The sequence below is a fragment of the Marmota flaviventris genome, chromosome 12, assembly GCF_047511675.1.
Source record: "Marmota flaviventris isolate mMarFla1 chromosome 12, mMarFla1.hap1, whole genome shotgun sequence".
In the NCBI taxonomy this organism is placed as follows: Eukaryota; Metazoa; Chordata; class Mammalia; order Rodentia; family Sciuridae; genus Marmota; species Marmota flaviventris.
In genome coordinates, this window is record NC_092509.1 from 57,403,935 (window position 1) to 57,423,391 (window position 19,457).

General features: G+C 34.8%; 1 protein-coding gene across 2 annotated transcripts in view; it reads left to right on the top strand.

The window, feature by feature from the left end:
* Lin9 (lin-9 DREAM MuvB core complex component) overlaps positions 1-19,457 on the top strand; it is a 66,451-nt gene that overhangs the window by 33,563 nt on the left and 13,431 nt on the right. For both annotated transcript variants that reach the window (XM_027954739.2, XM_071619723.1), the window contains exons 8-11: positions 2,894-3,027; positions 5,809-5,928; positions 6,209-6,310; positions 8,978-9,058. In XM_027954739.2, the coding sequence (XP_027810540.1) occupies positions 2,894-3,027; positions 5,809-5,928; positions 6,209-6,310; positions 8,978-9,058 (437 nt within the window). The remainder of the gene's footprint in view (positions 1-2,893; positions 3,028-5,808; positions 5,929-6,208; positions 6,311-8,977; positions 9,059-19,457) is intronic.

Consider the following 19,457-nt stretch of genomic DNA (forward strand, 5'->3'; position numbering starts at 1 on the left):
CCCATATCCCCTCCTTTTCTCTCCCACCCCTTTTCCCTATCTATGGTTCCTCTGTTCCTTCCATTCACCGCCCCAAACCCCACTATGAATCAGCCTCCTTATATCAGAAAAAAACATTCGGCATTTGGTTTTTGGGGATTGGCTAACTTTGCTTAGCATTATATTCTCCATCTCCATCCATTTACCTGCAAATGCCATGATTTTATTCTCTTTTATTGCTGAGTAATATTCCATTGTGTATATATGCCACATTTTCTTTATCCATTCATCATTGAAGGGCATCTAGTTTGATTCCACAATTTAGCTATTGGGAATTGTGCTGCTATAAACATTAATGTGGCTGTGTCCCTGTATTATGCTATTTTTAAGACGTTTGGGTATAGACCGAGGAGTGGGATAGCTAGGTCAAATGGTGGTTCCATTCCCAGTTTCCGAGGACTCGCCATACTGCTTTCCATATTGGCTACACCAATTTGCAGTCCCACCGCAAATATTTTTTTATAGTTGTCAACAAACCTTTATTTTATTTATTTATATGCAGTGCTGAGAATTGAACCCAATGCCTCACACATGCTAGGCAGGCACTCTACCACTGAGCCACCACCCCAGCCCCCCTAGCCCTTTTTTGTATTTTATTTAGAGACAGGGTCTCCTGAGTTGCTTAGGGCCTCACTAATTTCTGAGGCTGAACTCATGATTGTCCTGCATCAGTCTCCCAAGTTGCTGGGATTACAGGCATGGGCCACCAGCTAACACAGTGCTTTTTGTGTGTGACCAGCCCTGCCCTAGTAAAACCATTTTCACCAACCATGTTGATAATGGTGGGGATATGAATAACCTCATGCAAAAAGCCCACTGACTCTTCCAGTCCTAACCTGAAACTCTAGCAGTTTTCAACAAAAAGCATTTCTTAGTTGTTTTATGCATTTGGTCTATTTCCAGTACCCTGGAATGGTTGTTTTTGATAATCTAGTCCAGGTTGTACTTGTCTTTTGCAGAGAATAATCACTCATGTTGTATTAACTATAAGTCCCTTTATATGTTTGTTTATTCAGCTTTATTACTCATATCTTCTATATCCCTAATTCTCTGTTCCTTTAATTGATCTGTCAGAAACTGAGAGTGATATTTTAGTCTCTTGTGATTATGTTTTTATCAGTTGATCCTTTTAATTTGAATACTTTGTTTTGATTATTTCTGTACTTTTTGGTCAGTATAAAATGCAAATTTTGCCCCGTTGAAAAACTTAAATGCTCTCTCTCTTTTTTCTTTCTTTCTTTTTTATTTTTTTAGTTGAGGTGGGGTCTCACTGTATTGCCCAGACTTGCCTCAAACTCACAGTCCTCCTGCCTTAGATTTCCAACTAACTGCAGTTACGGGCATGCCCCACTATACCCAAACTGTACTATAATTCTTAAAATTTTCATTCATGCTGGATATTTGTTTGGATTTTCCTGATGTTATTTCAGACTGGATTTTTTGTTGTTGTTACCAGGCATTGAGCCCAGGAGCACTTAACTACTGAACCACATCCTCAATCCTTTTTATATTTTATTTAGAGACAGGGTCTCGCTAAGTTGCTTAGGACCTTGCTAAATTGCTGAGGCTGGCTTTGAACTTGGAATTCTCCTGACTCTGTCTTCTGAGCTGCTGGGATTACAGGCATGTGCCACTGGGCCCAGCTTAAACTAGACTTTAATAGTGACAAGAGTTCATCCTTGTCAGCAGTCCCAAAAACCCCTAGGTTTGATGATTCACTAGAAACACTGGGGAGTGCCCAGCACATACTTGTATTCCTGGCTAAGATATTACAACAAAGGATACAAAGCAAAATTACCAAAGGTAAAAGGTGCATGGGGCAAAATCCAGAGGAAACCAGGTGCATGTTTCCAAGAGTCCTCTTCTAATATAGTCACATAGGACTTGCTTAATTCCTCCAGAAATAAATTGTCACAACACTTCTGAAGTGTGTGGACCAAGGAAGCTCATTAGAGTCAGTGTCCAGAGTTCTTACTGGGGGCTGGTCACATAAGCATCTTCTGCTTACTGCACTCTGAAATTCTACATTCTCGGAAGGAAAGCAGACATTCAGCATAAATCACATTATTTGAACAAGTAATCTAGTCATAGTAAACCACCCTTGTTAATTAAGGAGCAGTGGGAATACTCCAAAAATCTGGGTTTCCAGTTGCTAGCCAAGGGCCAGCCTTGCAGGCAGGTCTTTCTAAAAATAGCAGTCTCTGTCTGGCCTGTTGTATTGATTGTTTTTTGTGCAGCATTCTTGTTGTCAGTTGTCATTGTTTTCTTCCTCTTTCTTTTCTCCTCCTTCTCCCCAACCCCTTTACTTGTTTGTTTTTATTGTGCAGCACTGGGGATTGAATCCAGGGCCTTGTATGTAGGCTAGGCAACTGTTACATACCCAGCCCTTTATATTATCTTGATACAGGGTCTTGCTAAGTTGCCCAGGCCTGCATCAAACTTGCCAGCCTCCTGCCTCAGCCACCTAAATTACAGGCACATGCCATCACACCCAACCATTCTTTTTTTTTTTTTTTGTAGTTGTTGTTGAACTACTCCTTGTGTTTTGCTCATGAGTGTAATGGCTAAAATTCTTTTGTTGGTTTTTTAGGGATTTAAACTCCAAATGATTTTTAAATATTTTCCCCTTAGTTTGGTAGCTGTATGATTTCGTTGATTTATCATATTAAGGCGCATCATAGTTTTGTTTCAAAAAAGTTACTGTTGTTTCTCTAAACTTAAAAGTTCATATTTATGTTGAAACCAGTAGACAATGACACTGTACTTTATGGCTTAAATTACATGCTTGGAAGTTTTATATTTGAAAATTCTTTGTATCTCTCAAACATGATAATGCCTTTGTTTCTTTTCTCAGCACGATTACGTGGTGTTCATGATGGTCTGTTCACTGGACAAATAGATGCTGTGGATACTCTTAATGCTACTTATAGAGTAACTTTTGATAGGACAGGGCTTGGGACTCATACCATCCCTGACTATGAAGTCCTTGTGAGTAGTATTTTATAAAATATTTATGTTTTATGTTTATTAAGCCTGTTGGATATCATTTCTTTTTTAAAAAATATTTAATTTTTAGTTGTAGTTAGACACAATATCTTTATTTATTTATTTTTATGTGGTGTTGGGAGTCAAACCCAGGGCCTCATCTGAGCTAGAGGAGCGTTCTACCACTGAGCTATAACCCCAGCCCCTTGGATAGTATTTCTTAGAAACTATTTTATGATGGAATAAAAATTCAGTTTGTAGAGGTTTCAGTTTGTAGAGGAAGAGATCCTTAGGGCTTCTGAACCCTGTCTGCTAGACCCATGAAGCAGAACTATATTGAAAGTCTTTTTTTTTTTTTTTTTCCCAAGAAGCTAGGATCCCTTTGTACTTTAACCACACAATATTTTAAGTTAATAGAATTAATCACACCTAAGTTATCTTTGGGAAGAAGCTATACATAGTCATTCCTGCTGTTAGAGTAAGTTACAGTTTTCTTGCAGAATGCTTTTGAAAGTATGAAATGACATGTTGCACTCAGATTTGTTCTCCTATTCTATCCTCATAGTTATGCGGGATGGGTCATAATTACTATCACTTTTTGAATAATGAAACTGAGACATTATTCATTAAGTAATTTATTCAAGACTCTAGATTGATTTCCTATTAGGTTGGGACTAGAATACAGGTGTTTTAAATTTCTGGTATGTTCCATAAAACAACTGGACCATTATTTCACACTTACTCATTCCCACCACCCCCTTACCTGCTCCCAGTGTTTGGGATTGAACCCAGGGCACTTTACCACTAAGATACATCCTCATCCCTTTTTATTCTTTATTTTAAAATATTTACTTGTTTATTTAGTACTAAGGATTAAACCTAAGGGTGCTTTACCACTGAGCTACATCCCCAGTCCTTTTTATTTTATTTATTTATCTAGTTAATATTTATTTTTTAGTTGCAGATGGACACAATATCTTTATTTATTTTTATGTGGTGCTGACGTTTGAACCTAGGCCCTCGAACGTGCTAGGTGAGTGCTCTACTGCTGCGCCACAACCTCAGTCCCCCTTTTTATTTTTTGAGACAGGTCTCACTAAGTTTCTGAGGCTGGCATCAAACTTGCAGTCCACTGGCCTCAGCCTCCCAAGTACAGGATTATAGTCATGTGCCATGGAACCTGGTTGTTTTATTCTTTATTTTGAGACAGGGTCTTGCTAAATTGCAGAGGTGGTCCTCACACTTGTAATTTTTCTGCCTTAGCCTCCCAAATCGCTGGGGTTATAGGCATGTGCCATCACACTTGGCTCATGATCATTCCTGATTTAGCAGTGTCGTGGAAATTACCCACCATCTTTGTGTGTGGTGCTAATCATCAAACCCAAGATTTTATATATATTAAGTATGCAATCTACCAGCCCTACACAGCTTTCTAATAAATTAAGATAATTTTAAGATCTAAGATAACTGCAGTTTGGGACAAGTTTTTGAAAATAAACAATGTGCTGGGTGTGGTGACACATCCCAGTGGCTCAGAAGGATTGCAAGTTCAAAGCCAGTTTTTAGACTTTTTCAAAACAAAAAATAAAAAGGGCTGAGGATACAGCTCAAGTGGTAGAGCACCCCTATGTTCAATTCCTAGTACTGGAAAAAAAAATGAACTTCTTTTAATGAAATGGTTTTCCTCTAAGCATAATGAAAGTTAAGCTGTTTGCTTTTAGCTTCCCTTTTTTCATTTCTTTACTATAAACTTGATTTTTATGGATTATGAGCTTGTAATTATTTTAAAAAAACCCTCTTTATTTCCTTAATGCAAAAATAGAAAAATCTTCGTTTTCTAATAGATATTTTTTAAAAACTGTGACCCCTTTTTACTGTGAGCATTTCCTTATCAAATATCCTTTTTAGAGAGAAACTACAGAGGAGAAAGAAAATTTGGACTAAATAGAACAAAATACATCACCCTTAAGTTTTTGCATTAAAGGATGAAATCTTCAGAACTCCCTTTTGAAAAAGGAGAATTGTTTTCCTGTTTAACTGAGATCATCCAAAACTTGCTCCCTAGCTAAATAAAAATTGACTTTACACATCTATAATCCTAATGGCTCAGGAGGCTGAGACAGGAGGATCAAAAGTTCAAAGCCAGCCTCAGCAACTCAGTAAGGCTCTAATAAGCAACTTAGTGAGATCGTGTCTCAAAATAAAAAAATTAAAAATAGGTGGGAGCTGGACACGGTGACACAGGCCTGTAATGCCAGTGGCTTGGGAGACTGAGACAGAAGGATCAAAAGTTCAAAGCCAGCCTCAGCAAAAAAGCGAAGCACTAAGCAACTCAGTGAGACCCTGTCTCTAAATAAAATACAAAATAGGGTTGGGGATGTGGCTCAGTGGTTGAGTGTCTCTAGGTTAAATCCCTGGTACCCCCCCAAAAAAAGACTTTAATAATAGTAGAATATGTTCAGATCATCTAAATGTAGATAACCAAAGAACACTTAAATGTTAATCATTAATTCTCTAAAATGTTTTGATCCTTTGACTGTTTTCTTCTAATTGTCTTTTGTGGGTTCAGCCTTTTGGCAGTGGTAGTACTTTCATTCTCCAACTTAAGTTCTAGCCTTTGATATTTGTAGAATAATATATTCTATGATAGTCATTGAATATGCCTTGTACACTGTCATAAATCCTGGACTCCAAGTAAATATCTCAAGCTGAAATGTAGTGTTTATAAATCTTAAATGATTGGTAAATTTCACTAAATATTGTGGATTATTCTCTTTCTCAAAGAGTAATGAGCCTCATGAGACAATGCCAATTGCTGCCTTTGGACAAAAACAGCGGCCTTCTCGATTTTTTATGACTCCACCACGGTTACATTATACTCCTCCTCTCCAGTCACCAATTACGGTCAGTAATATTTTAGAAATGCCATCAGCAATTTAATTATTAGAATGAGTATGTACTATGCTATTATGAAGTACACATTTATTACAATAACTTCAGGTGTTACCCATATTATTTTGAGTCATCAAATATTAAACAAAATAAGTAGTGCCAACTCTGAATATTTTCCTTCTTAATGGATTTTAATATAATATTAGTTATAATAGTGATTAATTTCACTTTATCTATAAAATATTTTCTTTTGAACAGTCAATGATTAAATGATTCCTTTCTATCCTGATAGGATAATGATCCTTTATTAGGACAGTCACCTTGGAGAAGCAAAATTTCTGGCTCTGACACTGAAACATTAGGTGGTTTTCCAGTAGAATTCCTTATCCAAGTGGTAAGAATTGCTCTGAATATCTTAATCTTTGTTTAAAAACTCAATTATCTTTTGTATTATTCATGGTTGAAGTTTTCTTAGGTAACATTTTTTATCACTGTGTAGATTTGAAGGACCCTGTAATTTCCAACAAAACTTGGAAATAAAAGCTATAACAGCCAAAAAGACTTGATCTTCCTTGTTGACTTCTGTGACTAGAAACAACTAATCACTTGTTGCAAATTTAGGAATTAGACACTAAATAATCTAAACCTAAACCAAGGATGGTAGTGCTACCTGAAATCTCAGTGGCTCAGGAGGATCAAAAGTTGGAGGCCAGCTGCAACAATTTAGGAAGACCCTATCTCAAAATAAAAAATAAAATGAGATAGAATTGTAGCTCACTGGGAGAGTGCCCCTGAGTTCAATCCCCAATCCCCAGTATAGGAAAAAAAAAAAGAAGAAGTAGAGCCAGGCGAAGTGGCGCACACCTATAATCCTAGCTGCTCAGGAGGCTGAGATAGGAGGATGGAGGATTCAAAGCTAGCCTAGCAAAAATGAGGCACTAAGCAACTCCATGAGACCCTGTATCTAAATAAAATACAAAATAGCGTTGGAGATGTGGCTCAGTGGTTGAGTGTCCCTGAGTTCAATCCCCAGTACCAAAAAAAAAAAAAAAAGTAGTAGTAAAGTATTATATGGAACAATCTGCCTGAATAGCCTAACTCTTTGTAATGAGCTACTAAGTTTGAAAATATGATTAGATTATGTAAAACATAGTCCACTACTGTTTTAGTTTTGAAAATGAAAACAACTGGCCTGAGATCGATGCAGTCTTTATTAATAAAGATATTTATAACATAATCCATTAAAATATTCACAATGTTTACCTTTTGCAGTTGATATTATTTTGAAGAAAAAGCCTTGTCATTTGAGTACATGTAATATTCAGTATTAATATATATTGTTCATTGTCCTTGTAGTATAAAATTGCTTATGCCTTTTGGCTTCCAAAGGTAGATAAAATATATAAGAATAGACAAGATTTATCCCTTACACAGGTGGAACACTTACTGTTTTTTTGAGAGATTTCCAGAGAGAACCTTAAACAAAGGGAGCCACAAGCTAAATACCATTATAGTATATCTAAAGTATACTATATTTTTATTTATGTTTATATGTTTGAATTTTTTTAGTTTAATAGGTTTTATTTTTCTAAAGCCCTTTTAGGTTTACAGCAAAATTGAGGGGAAGATACAGATATTTCCGATAGTCTGTGCCCTACACATGCATAGTCTCTCCCCATTATCAGCACAGTCTACCAGGGAGGCACGTTTGTTAGAGTTGATGAACCTAGGTTGAGATATCATTTACACACAAAGATTACAATTTACATTAGGGTTCACTCTTGGTATTGAACATTTTAAGGGTTTGGGACAGTGTATCAGCCATTAAGTTTCTGCCATATCTTTTTGTAGCTTGATAGCTCATTTCCTTTTAGCACTGATTAATATTCAACCATATGAATATGTCACCATTTGTGTATTCATTCACCTAAGTGAAAAACTTCTTGATTGCTTCCAAGTTTTGGCAGTTATGAATTGGGGTTCTGCCATAAATATCTGTGTGTAGGGTTTGGTGTAGGTATAAGTTTTTATCTCTTTTTGTACCTCATAAACTGGATTTAGAGGCTTGGTTAGATTTTTTTCCCTTTGATTGTTTTATTTGTTTTTATGTGACAACTGTACTTTTATAGGTGTTTTTTTTGTGTTCTTCTGATAGAGGCCCATAATGTAAACTTTTTTTTTTTTAAGTTGTACACAACACCTTTATTTTGTTTATTTATTTTTATGTGGTGCTGAGGATCGAACCCAGGGTCTCGAACATGCTAGGCGAGCGCTCTACCACTGAGCCACAACCCCAGCCCCTATAAACTCTCTTATTTTAAAAAAAAATATTTTTAGTTATAGATAGACATAATATATTTTATTTATTTGTTTGTTTGTTTGTTTTTTAATGTGGTGCTGAGGATTGAACCCAGTGCCTCACACGTGCTAGGCAAGCTCTCTACCACTGAGCCACAACTCCAGCCCTAAACACTCTTATTTTTAAATTAGATGCCATTGGTTATCAATGCCTAGATTTATTTGTTCATTGGGATTGCAAAATGGTGTTCTTTTCATTCTATCATTGTTTCTTTGCTTATTAGCCATACTCCTATAAAGAAAAATTTTCCCCCAGCACCACAAAAAAAGTAAAGGAAAGAAAATTTTTCCAGTTTCTTTGTGGTATAGTTTATATAGGAAAGGCAAGATAAATGGTCAATGCTTTATATTTGCTTCCCAGTTTACAAAATAATGAGTTTGATTACTAACTTTCTCTAACAATTGTTAATTTTTTAAAATTATCATTGTGAACATTTGCACTTCAGTTCTTTCCAGTTATTTTTCTTATTGTTCCACAAATCATCCTACTTTGAGTTGCTTCTTCAGGTCGATTCTTTAGTAAACGTCCTAGTTATAGTGGATTTTAAAATAATATTTTGTCACCTTATCAAATATATAAAATAAAATGCTTTGCTACATTTATATTGAAATACTAAAATTTCCTGCTAAAATATCTTAGTGAAAAATTAAAAATTTTATGTCTAAGTGCATCTATTTATTCCAAAACATTTTTTCTTTATAGACGAAATTATCAAAAATTCTCATGATTAAAAAGGAACATATCAAGAAATTAAGAGAAATGAATACAGAAGCAGAAAAACTGGTAAGGATTTACCTTTTTTTTTTTTTTTTTGTCCTTTTGCTTTTCTGCTTTTAAAATGGCAAGGCCTTCTATATTTAATGATTTTAAAATATGGAAGAGGGCTGGGGATGTGGCTCAAGCGGTAGCGCGCTCGCCTGGCATGCGGGTGGCCCAGGTTCGATCCTCAGCACCACATACAAACAAAGATGTTGTGTCCGCCGAAAAACTAGAAAATAAATATTAAAAAATTCTCTCTCTCTCTCTTAAAAAAAATATGGAAGAAAACTTTGCAATATATTTTATTTTAAAATCATTTACTATTACTATCTCTTGTATATTACATATATGCTAATAAATTAGCAGTGCAATACAATGTATTATCATAGGCTCCATTATACCATTGACTCTACAGTTGAATAGGATTAATAGGTATACTAGGTTCTTTGGCAGTTTGCATGAGTATAGAATCCCTAGGACTAAAGAAGTTTTAATATCAGAGGTTATAAAGTGTTGCAGAATAAGTGAAATCAGGAAATATATGTATCATCCTAATAGAGTTTATTTCTTGATAGAGTTTATTTCCTATTTTAATCTAACAAGCCAAATATTGAGTCAGTTTTATTCATAAGAAAGAATTGGAGGGTTTTTGTTGTTGTCATTTTGGTTTTTTGTAGTTTTGTTTTGTTTAATATAGAAAATATTCATTAAGGTAGTCTTTATGGCCAGGCATGGTGGTGCACATTTGTAATCCCAGCTACTCAGGAGACTGAAGTAGGAGAATTGCAAATTCTCCCTATGAGCAACATAGGGAAACCCTGTCTCCAAATAAGATTTTAAAAAGGTTGGGCATGCAGCTTAGTGCTTGCCTAGCTTGTGCAAGGTCCTGGGTTCAAGCCTCAGTACTGCCAAAAAAAAAATCTTTAAATAGTAATGAAATTCACATCTCAAACATACCACTATCTCTGATTGATTGAAAATGGCTAAATAGAAGTGTAAAATTAAGGGAGTGTTCAGGGAGCAAAGTGCTATAACTGATTATCTGTCATGAGTATAGGAGTGAGGAATAGAAGCACTACTCTCTCTAAAGGAATGTTATAAAGGGTTAGGTGTACAGGTAGATCTCCAACTAAAAAAACAATCTTCTAGAATTATAGAATTTTTAATCTGAAAATGATTAAATATCTAATTCCTTTACATTTTATGGCATTAGAAACTAAAGACCAAAGATATCAGGTGAATTTTCAGTCCAGGATCATACTGTTGTATGTGCTTTCCTACTGGATTCTAATTCTTATTTTGATTTCTATCCGTTCTGTCTGTACCCTTTATGCTTTTTCCAGTACTTGGGATTGAACCCATGGCTGCTCTACCATTGGACTACATTCCCAAGCCCTTTTTGATTTTTTGATTTTTATTTTGAGATAGGGTCTCACTCACTTGCCCAAGCTGACCTTGAATTTGCTCTCTTCCTGCCTCAGCCTTCCAAATAGATGGGATTACAGGTGTGCACCACCACACTCAGCATCCCTTTATGCTTTTTCAGGGTTCTCCCCACTTCTATGTTTCTTCTGCTCTCTTAAATCATCTCTCCTGTCCTTATGTATAACAAATTATTTCCATTTAATATTACTAGCTAAGACTTTTTCCTGTGTCTGAGCCAAGGCAATTCTCTTGCCTCAGCCTCTGAGTTGCTAGGATAACAGGCATGCACCACCGTGCCTGGCTTGTTGTGTAGTTTTTAAAATTATTTTCTAACAAGAATGGAATTATGTCATTATATATTGTATCATCTTTTTAAATGATTGTATTGTACCATAATTTAAGCAATTTCCTATTAGTAGATATTTGGATTATTTCCATTGTGTTACTAAAATAGTGCTGTAGTAAATATCCTTATTCATATAGCTTTGTACATTTATTTGTTTCTAACTGTACGATTAAAATTTTTAATTAACACATAAAAATTGTACATATTTATGGAGTACCATGTAACCTTTCAATATATGTATCCATTGTGTAATATTCAGATCAGGGTAAGCATATTTGTCTCCTCAAACATTTATCACTTCTTTGTAGTGAAAATATTCAAAGTTCGAGGGCAAATTCTTATAATGGCTAGGTTACAGTGTATGAAGCTGTTAAAGATTTAATGAAACTTCTAGTTTAAGATGGTAGGCTGAACATATTTGGTTTTTCCCTGTCCTTTACAATTCCACACAAAATATAAAATTTTAAAAAGAAATAGAAAAAGTAGATGCATCTGCTTAACAATGTGAGATTTTATAATGTTAGGTAAAACAGAAATCATGACTACAAGGAGGACGCATATTGGAACCCTAAAGAGAATGTAGGCCCAGAGTTGGCAAATAAGAAATACAGGAGTGAGATGCAGTATTTTTAAAGGGAATTAATTCAAGGTCTGTTTTCTCATTCTTTTTATTCATCTCAGTGACAGAATTCATTTATGACATTTACTCTAGTTCAAAGGAGAAAAAGGGACAGATAGTTCCTTAGGAATTTGAACATAACTATTTGGGAAAAGTCAAGGTTTCTTTTTCTGTTTTTGTTAATGGTAGACTTGGTAATCTGAATTAACCTTCCTACTGAGAACAACTATTTCCTCTCTAAAAAAACTACTTAAATAACCTAGTGCCTTGATGACACTAGGGCATTAACAAGGCATTAAGGAATTATAGCTTTTAGATCTAGGAGAAGAAGGAAATTCAAAAGGGAGATCCCAGTGTTTAGGATTGCTTTTTTATTGGGGGCTTCTGCAAGTTCTGAAAAAGATAGTTGAGAAGCTTAGTAGCATTCTTAATAAGTTTGTAGAAGTAAGTGGGGAGAACAACATTTGAGTCCAGAAACTAAGGTTGAAGGAAATTGGCAACTCACCCATGCTCTGGATTGGGATTCCAAAACTTAACAATGATATTACAAAACAAAAGAATTAAGCTACTTTCATTCATGAATGTAGGGTGCAAGAATCCTAAACAAAATATTAGCAAATGGAATTGTTAGTATATTCAGAAGGCATATCATCAGAGCAGAATAGGGTTTATTCCAGTGATTTTCACATTCAGAAATAAATTAAGTAGAGTTAGGACCATAGAAGATGATGATAGTCTCCACAAATTATTAAAAAAAAAAAAAAAAGGCTTAGGGATATTGCTCAGTGGTAAAGCGATTGCCTAGCATATAAGACTGTGGATTTAATCCCTAGCAGCAAGCACACACACAAAAAGCTCAGAAGCTCTTCCACTAAATTTGTAACAAAATTTAATATAAATACAGTAAGTATTTCCAATGGGATAGTAGACACAAAGAATATACAACTAATAGCAAAATGGCAAGCCATGTAATGTTAAAATTGTGCTGCAGTTAATTAAGATGTCTAATGGCTTCCAAAGAAAATGTGAAACTTTTATTACCAACAAAAGAACAGACAACAATTTTTTATTGGTTCTTTTTAGATAAACATGATAGTATAGACAACAGTTTTTAGAGGATCTCCACTTTTCTTAAATCACAAATCTTCTACTCATTTATGTCAATGTCTGTATCACAGTACAAAACACCCAAGCACTTAATAAAAATTCCAACTGGTCATTGGTAATAAAATATTATGTATACAATTAGGTTGGTAATAAAATATTATGTATACAATTAGGTTTTCAGATAACAAGTGGAAAAATGTACCAGAAATTTTTTTTTCTTATCAAGACATGATGATTTAGGGCTGGGGATATGGCTCAAGCGGTAGCACGCTCGCCTGACATGCATGCGGCCTGGGTTCGAATCCTCAGCACCCATACAAACAAAGATGTTGTGTCTGCCGAAAACTAAAAAATAAATATTAAAAAAAAAAAAAAGACATGATGATTTTTTTTTTAAGAGAGAGAGAGAATTTTTAAATATTTATTTATTTTTCTTTTAGTTTTCGGCGGACAGGACATCTTTGTTTGTATGTGGTGCTGAGGATCGAACCTGGGCCGCACCCATGCCAGGCGAGCGCGCTACCGCTTGAGCCATATCCCCAGCCCAAGACATGATGATTTAAATATAAACTCAAGGGCTAGAAGTAACTCAGTGGGTCCTGGGTTTGATCCCAGCACCAAAAATGAATGAATGAATGTTTCTATTTATTGATGAAACCTTACAGAGTTTCTAAAAAGAAAAATAATTATATATTTTATATAAACCCATATTATTTATCCTATTTTGATTATTACTTGCAAATTGGAATTTTATGAGGAAAAAATTGGAATTTTACCTTTTACACATTATACAAATTATCCAGTAGAAGGAAGATTCCTAGGTGTTGTAGTAGAATATTTTATTTTCAATATCTCCAGGACTATTATTTAAATGGACCTTCAGAAATCTTCCAGAATTATGGATTACAAATTATCTTGGTTTAAATATTGTTTATTCCTTTTTGGGGAGGGTTGCCGGGATTGAATTTGGGGGGCAGTCAACCACTGAGCCACATCCCCAGCCCTATTTTGTATTTTATTTAGAGACAGGGCCTACTGAGTTGCTTAGCACCTCACTTTTGCTAAGGCTGGTTTTGAACTTGCAATCCTCCTGCTTCAGCCTCCAAAGCTGCTGGGATTACAGGCATGCGCCACTTTATCCTTATCTGTTTATACCTTATAATATCTTTTTCCTTTACTTTTCAATGAAGCCTCAAGTAAAAAGCACTGAACTAACAAAACACCAGCATTAAAAACTTAGTTTTTGCACTAAGAAATAATTTTATCTGTCCTATCTCTACCTCACCTCCATCCTAACGAATAGTTAATTTTATTTTAAGTTTTCAAATTTAATTTTTAAATCGACAGCCACTCTATGTCCAGCTTTTACTAAAATGACCTAAATGTTCACTGTTTTTCACCTCTAAGTATTAGACATATTACTTAGTTGTTTTTTTTTTTTTTTTTTGGTGCTGAGGATTGAACCCAGGGTTTTGTGCATGCGCGGCAAGCATTCTACCAACTTAGCTAACTTAGCTATATTCCTACCCATTCCTTTAGCTTTTATGAAAAAAAGAAAATTGATCTGGTAAAGTCTTAATTTTTTTCATGCATCCAAAGCAAACGAAAGCTGAAGTAGTCAAAACATAATGTTCAAACTTTTTATTTGTAAAGTGATTGTGGGGGGAATGACTTTAGATTATATTAAAATTCACTTTGTATATATATATAAGAACAAATTTCTGTATACCTGACAAATTTATCAAGTCAGAGTTAAAGTTGGTCTAATTATATAAGAAAGTTAAGTCAGTGGAAGTTAGACTAAGCTTATTAATTTCAGCATCACTTTTCTGTTTTAGATTTTTCAGTTATGCTTTAAATATGTTAAAATGATATAGAGCATCACATGTGAACTATCAGTGCATAACAGTTTTATTAGTTTCTGATTGCTTTACCATTATATAAAAATGGATATTGAGGGTTGGAATTGTAGCTCAGTGCCTAGCATGTGTGAGGCACTGGGTTTGATTCTCAAGTTCAGGGCCAGCTTAGCAACAAAGCCAGACCCTCCACAACTTAGCAAGATTCTTTCTCAAAATAAAAAGCAGGGCTGAAGATTTGGCTCAGTAGTAGAGCACTTGCCTGGTACCTCAAAGGAAGAAAGGAAGATGATAATAATAATTTAAAAAGAAAAAGAAGACTGGGGAGATAGCTCAGTGGTAAAGCACTGTTATGTTCCATCCCAGTACAAATAAATAAATATCAGAAACATCATACTTAATAATAAATTGTTAATTAAAATTTTCTCTTTCATATTGGGAATGAAATAAGGATACCCACTATCAAAGTAGTTCCTATTCAACAATTTACTTGAGGTTCTAACAGTATGCTCAGGGTTCTAGCCAGTATGATAACACAAGAAAAAGAAGTGAGAATTGTAAAGACTGAAAAGGAAGAAATACACCATCTTTGTTGAGACAGGGTTTCCCTACATTTCCCAGGCTGACCTGAGCTTGTGCCACTGCAACCAATATAAACTGTCATTTTTGTTTGTTTGTTTTGATACTGAACCCAGGGGCTGGGGTTGTGGCTCAGAGGGGGAGCAGTCACCTGACATGTGTGAGGCACTGGGTTCGATCCTCAGCACCACATAAAAGTAAAATAAAGATACCGTGTCCACCTATAACTAAAAAATAAATATTAAAAAAAAAAAAAAAAAAAAAGATGTGCTGGGCATGATGGCACACACCTATAATCCCAAAGGCTCGGGAGGCCGAGGCAGGAGGATCTCGGAGTTTAAAGCCAACCTCAGCAATTTAGCGATGCGCTAAGCAACTCAGTGAGACCCTGTCTCTAATAAAATACAAAAAACTGGGCTAGGAATGTGGCTCAGTGGTCAAGTACTCCTGAGTTCAATCCCTGGTACCAAAAAAAAAAAAGTGAGGATTATCTCATTGTGGTATTTCTCTGGTAAATAAGTTATCTTTTAACATTTTTTTTGGTACATCTGAGTATCTTCTTTTGTAAAAAATGTCTGTTTCTCTCTCCTGTTTTCTATTGGGCTGCATATCTTTACCTGATTAATTTATAGTTCTTTATATAGTCTGGATGCAAGTTCTTTGTTAGCTATATATGTTTTAAACATTTCCTTCCATTCTCTGCCTTGTCTTCTATTATCCTATAATTTTCTTTTGAGGAACAAAGGTTCTTCATTGTGTGTGTATGTGTGGTGCTGAGGTCTGAACCCAGTGCCTTGCACATGCTAGGCAAGTGCTCTATATCCTCAGTCCAAAAGTTCTTAATTTTAATGTAGTTTAAGAGTCTTTCCTTTATGGTTATTCTTTTAATATTCTATTTACTTTAAAAAGATGTTATTCTAAAGTCATAGCCATAACCTTCTATAGTCTCATTCAGAAAATTTCTCTGATTAAAAAAAGAAAAAGAAAAAGAAAATTTCTCTGATTGCTAGAGATGTTGGACATTTTTTCATATACTTGTTGACCCTTTGTATTTCTTCTGTGTCTGTTCTTTGTATTTCTTCTGTGTCTGTTCTTTTGTGTTTCTTCTGTGTCCTTTGCCCATTTATTGAGTAGGTTGTGTTTTGGTGTCAAGTTTTTTCGAGTTTTTTATATATCCTGGAGATTAATTCTCTAAGGTGTAGGTGGCAATGATTTTCTCCCATTGTGTATTCTCTGTATTCACATTCTTGATTGTTTCCTTTGCTGCAAAACAGCTTTTTAGTTTGATTCCATCCCATTTATTGATTCTTGAATTTACTTATTGCACTTTAGGAATCTTGTTGAGAAATGGGTTCCTAAGCTGACATGATGAGAGAGTTGGGCCTGCTCTTTCACAGATTTATATTAACTGATGGAAGCCAGGAACAAAAGAATTTATACTTGTATGATTGTACTTTGTGGAAGGTTAAAAAGTAAAATTAATAAATGTTTGATGTAAGGGTAATGATTACTTTAGAGAAAAATTATTGTAAGGTAATATTTTAGGGCTTCTAGGGTGCTGGCAATGTTCATTTGTTATTTTCCTCAACTTGAAGTATAGATGATGAGCTTGTTTGAAATATACGATTAGATCATGTATGTGTGCTTACACACACCTGTGAAACCATTACTACAAACTCAATTACAAACATTCTGTCTCCTTCCACCCTCAAGAGTTCTCCATGCCCTTTATAATCCATCTCTTCCTCCAGGCAATCACTGATCTGGTTCCTGTCATTATGGATTAATTTGTATGTTTTAGAATTTTATATAACTGGATCTATACAGTAAGAACTTTTTATGCTTGATTTCTTTTACTTACTATAACAATTTTGAGATTCAGCCACTTGGTTACATGTTTCATAATTCACACAACATAGTTCCTTTTTTTTTTTTTTTTCAGTGTTGGAGATAAAACTGAGGGCCTTTCACATGCTACGCAAATACTCCACAACTGAGCTACATTCCTAGCCCCTGAGCTCCTTTCTTTTTATTGTTAAATAGTATCACATTGTACAGATGTAGTATAACTTGTTTCTCTTCACTTGTTTGTAGACATTTGCATTGTTTACAGTTTTTAGCTGTTATAATTAAGTTGCTATGAACAGTCATGTATGGACATGTGTTTTCACAAAAGTTGTGTATTTAGGGGCCCGGGTTGTGGCTCAATGGTAGAGTACTTACCTAGCATGCATGAGGCACTGGGTTTGATCCCCAGAACCACATAAAAATAAATAAAATAAAGTTTTTGTGTCTATCTACAACTAAAAAAAAAAAAAAAAAAGTTTTTATAAAGTTGTATATTTAACTTTTAAGAACTGTCATTTTTTTTTTTTTTTTTTACAAAGGTGTTTAGTGTGTGGTAGATAATTCATTGAATTTTACATTTAGTTTTTGCATTTTTGTCCATGTGTTAGGCTTTTCAATTAAAATAATACTATAACACTAAACTTTCCATAGTGAAAGTATATTTGAGAGATCTCATCCTAGCATTTAGGGAGCCCACAGATTGACAGGTACCCCTTCCTCACTTTAAAGCACAACCTGACAGTTGACATATCCTATTAAAGTAGTCCCCCCACTCTTATCCATGGGGAATATGTTCTAAAATTCCCAGTGGATGCTTGAAACCTGATGGAATTAAACTATGTATATACTATTTTTCATATACACAAATGCATATAACATTTTAAAATTTTTTTTAGTTGTACATAACAATACCTTTATTTTATTTATTTATTTATGTATTTATGTGGAGCTGAGTATCGAACCCAGTGCCTCATACATACAAGCACTCTACCACTGACCCCAGCCCTGCATATGGCATTTTATTTACAACTTAACACAGTAAGAGATTAACAATAGTCACTAACAATAAAATAGAACAATTGTAATGGTATCCTGTAATAAAAGTTATGTGAATGTGGTGTGTGTGTGTGTGTGTGTGTGTGTGTGTGTCTGTCTGTCTGAAAATATCTTATTGTACCATATTCACCCTTCTTGTGATGACGTGACATGATACAATGCCTATATAATGAGATGAAGTGAGGTAAATGATATAGGTGTAATGTCGTGCTGTGTAAGGGTCTTGAACCCAAGCACTACAATATTGCAACAATCTAATTACCAACATGGTTACCACGTGACTAATGAATCCAGCAATATGGAGTGGAATAGCATAAGATTTTATCATGCTGCTGAGAAAAAGTATACAATTTAAAATTCAAATTGTTTATTTCTGTTATTTTTCCATCTGATATTTTCAAAAGGTGATTAACTTCAGGTAACTGAAGTCTCAGAAAGTGAGCCCACAGATAAAGGGAAACTACTGTATATACATAGTTACATTTGCCTCTCACAGGGCCTAGAGAAGGTAAAACACCAGGGAAACACAGAGAAGCTACTACCCATTTCTTTATTAAATATGAACAAATAACCAAAGAGTACTGGCCAGACATGGAAATAAGTAGCATGAAAGAAAAAGCAGGATAACCAACTTTTAAACTTTAATTCAGGCAGCAGAAGATAAAATTTTGAAAACAAATATTCTTGAACTAGAGCGATAGTGGTAAAAAGACACAAAGTTTCAGTTACAATGAATAAATTCTGGAGATCTGTTGTACAACATGATAAATATAGTTAGTAATAATATATATTTAAAAACTGGGGGCTAGGGCTGGGTCTCAGTGGTAGAGCGCTTGCCTAGCACGTGTGAGGCGCTGGGTTCGATCCTCAGTACAACATAAAAAAATAAAGTAAACAAAGATATTGTGTCCAACTACAACTCACTCTCTCTCTCTCTCTCTCTCTCTCTCTCTCTCTCTCTCTCTATATATATATATATATATATATATATATATATTTTTTTTTTTTTTTTTTTTTTTTAATAAATAAGTAAAAGCTGCTGGGCTGGGGTTGTAGCTCAGTGGTAGAGTACTTGCTTAGCATATGTGAGACACTGGGTTCCATCCTCAGCACCACATAAAAATAAATAACTAAAGGGGAAAGAACTATTGAAAGTATAAATCTTAAATGTTCTCATCACAAAAATATGTCAGTGATGGATATGTTCATCAGTTTGATTTAATCATCTCAAAGTGTATACATAGATCAAAGCATAAAACATCATACACCATAGATACAATTTTTATTTGTTATATTCCTTAATAAAACTGGGGAGAAATTATATACTTGAAGATTCAAGAAAATATTGTGATAGTGGTCCCGGTGGCACATGTCTGTAACCCCAGCAGTTCCAGAGACTGAGGCAGGAGGATTGAGAGTTCAAATCCAGCCTCAGCAATTTAGTGAGGCCCTAAGCAACCTAGTGAAACCCCATCTCTAAATAAGAACATAAAAACTGCTGGGGATGTGGCTTAGTAGTTAAGTGCCCCTGAGTTTTCTGGTACAATATAAAAAAATATATATATTTTTATATATATATTTATA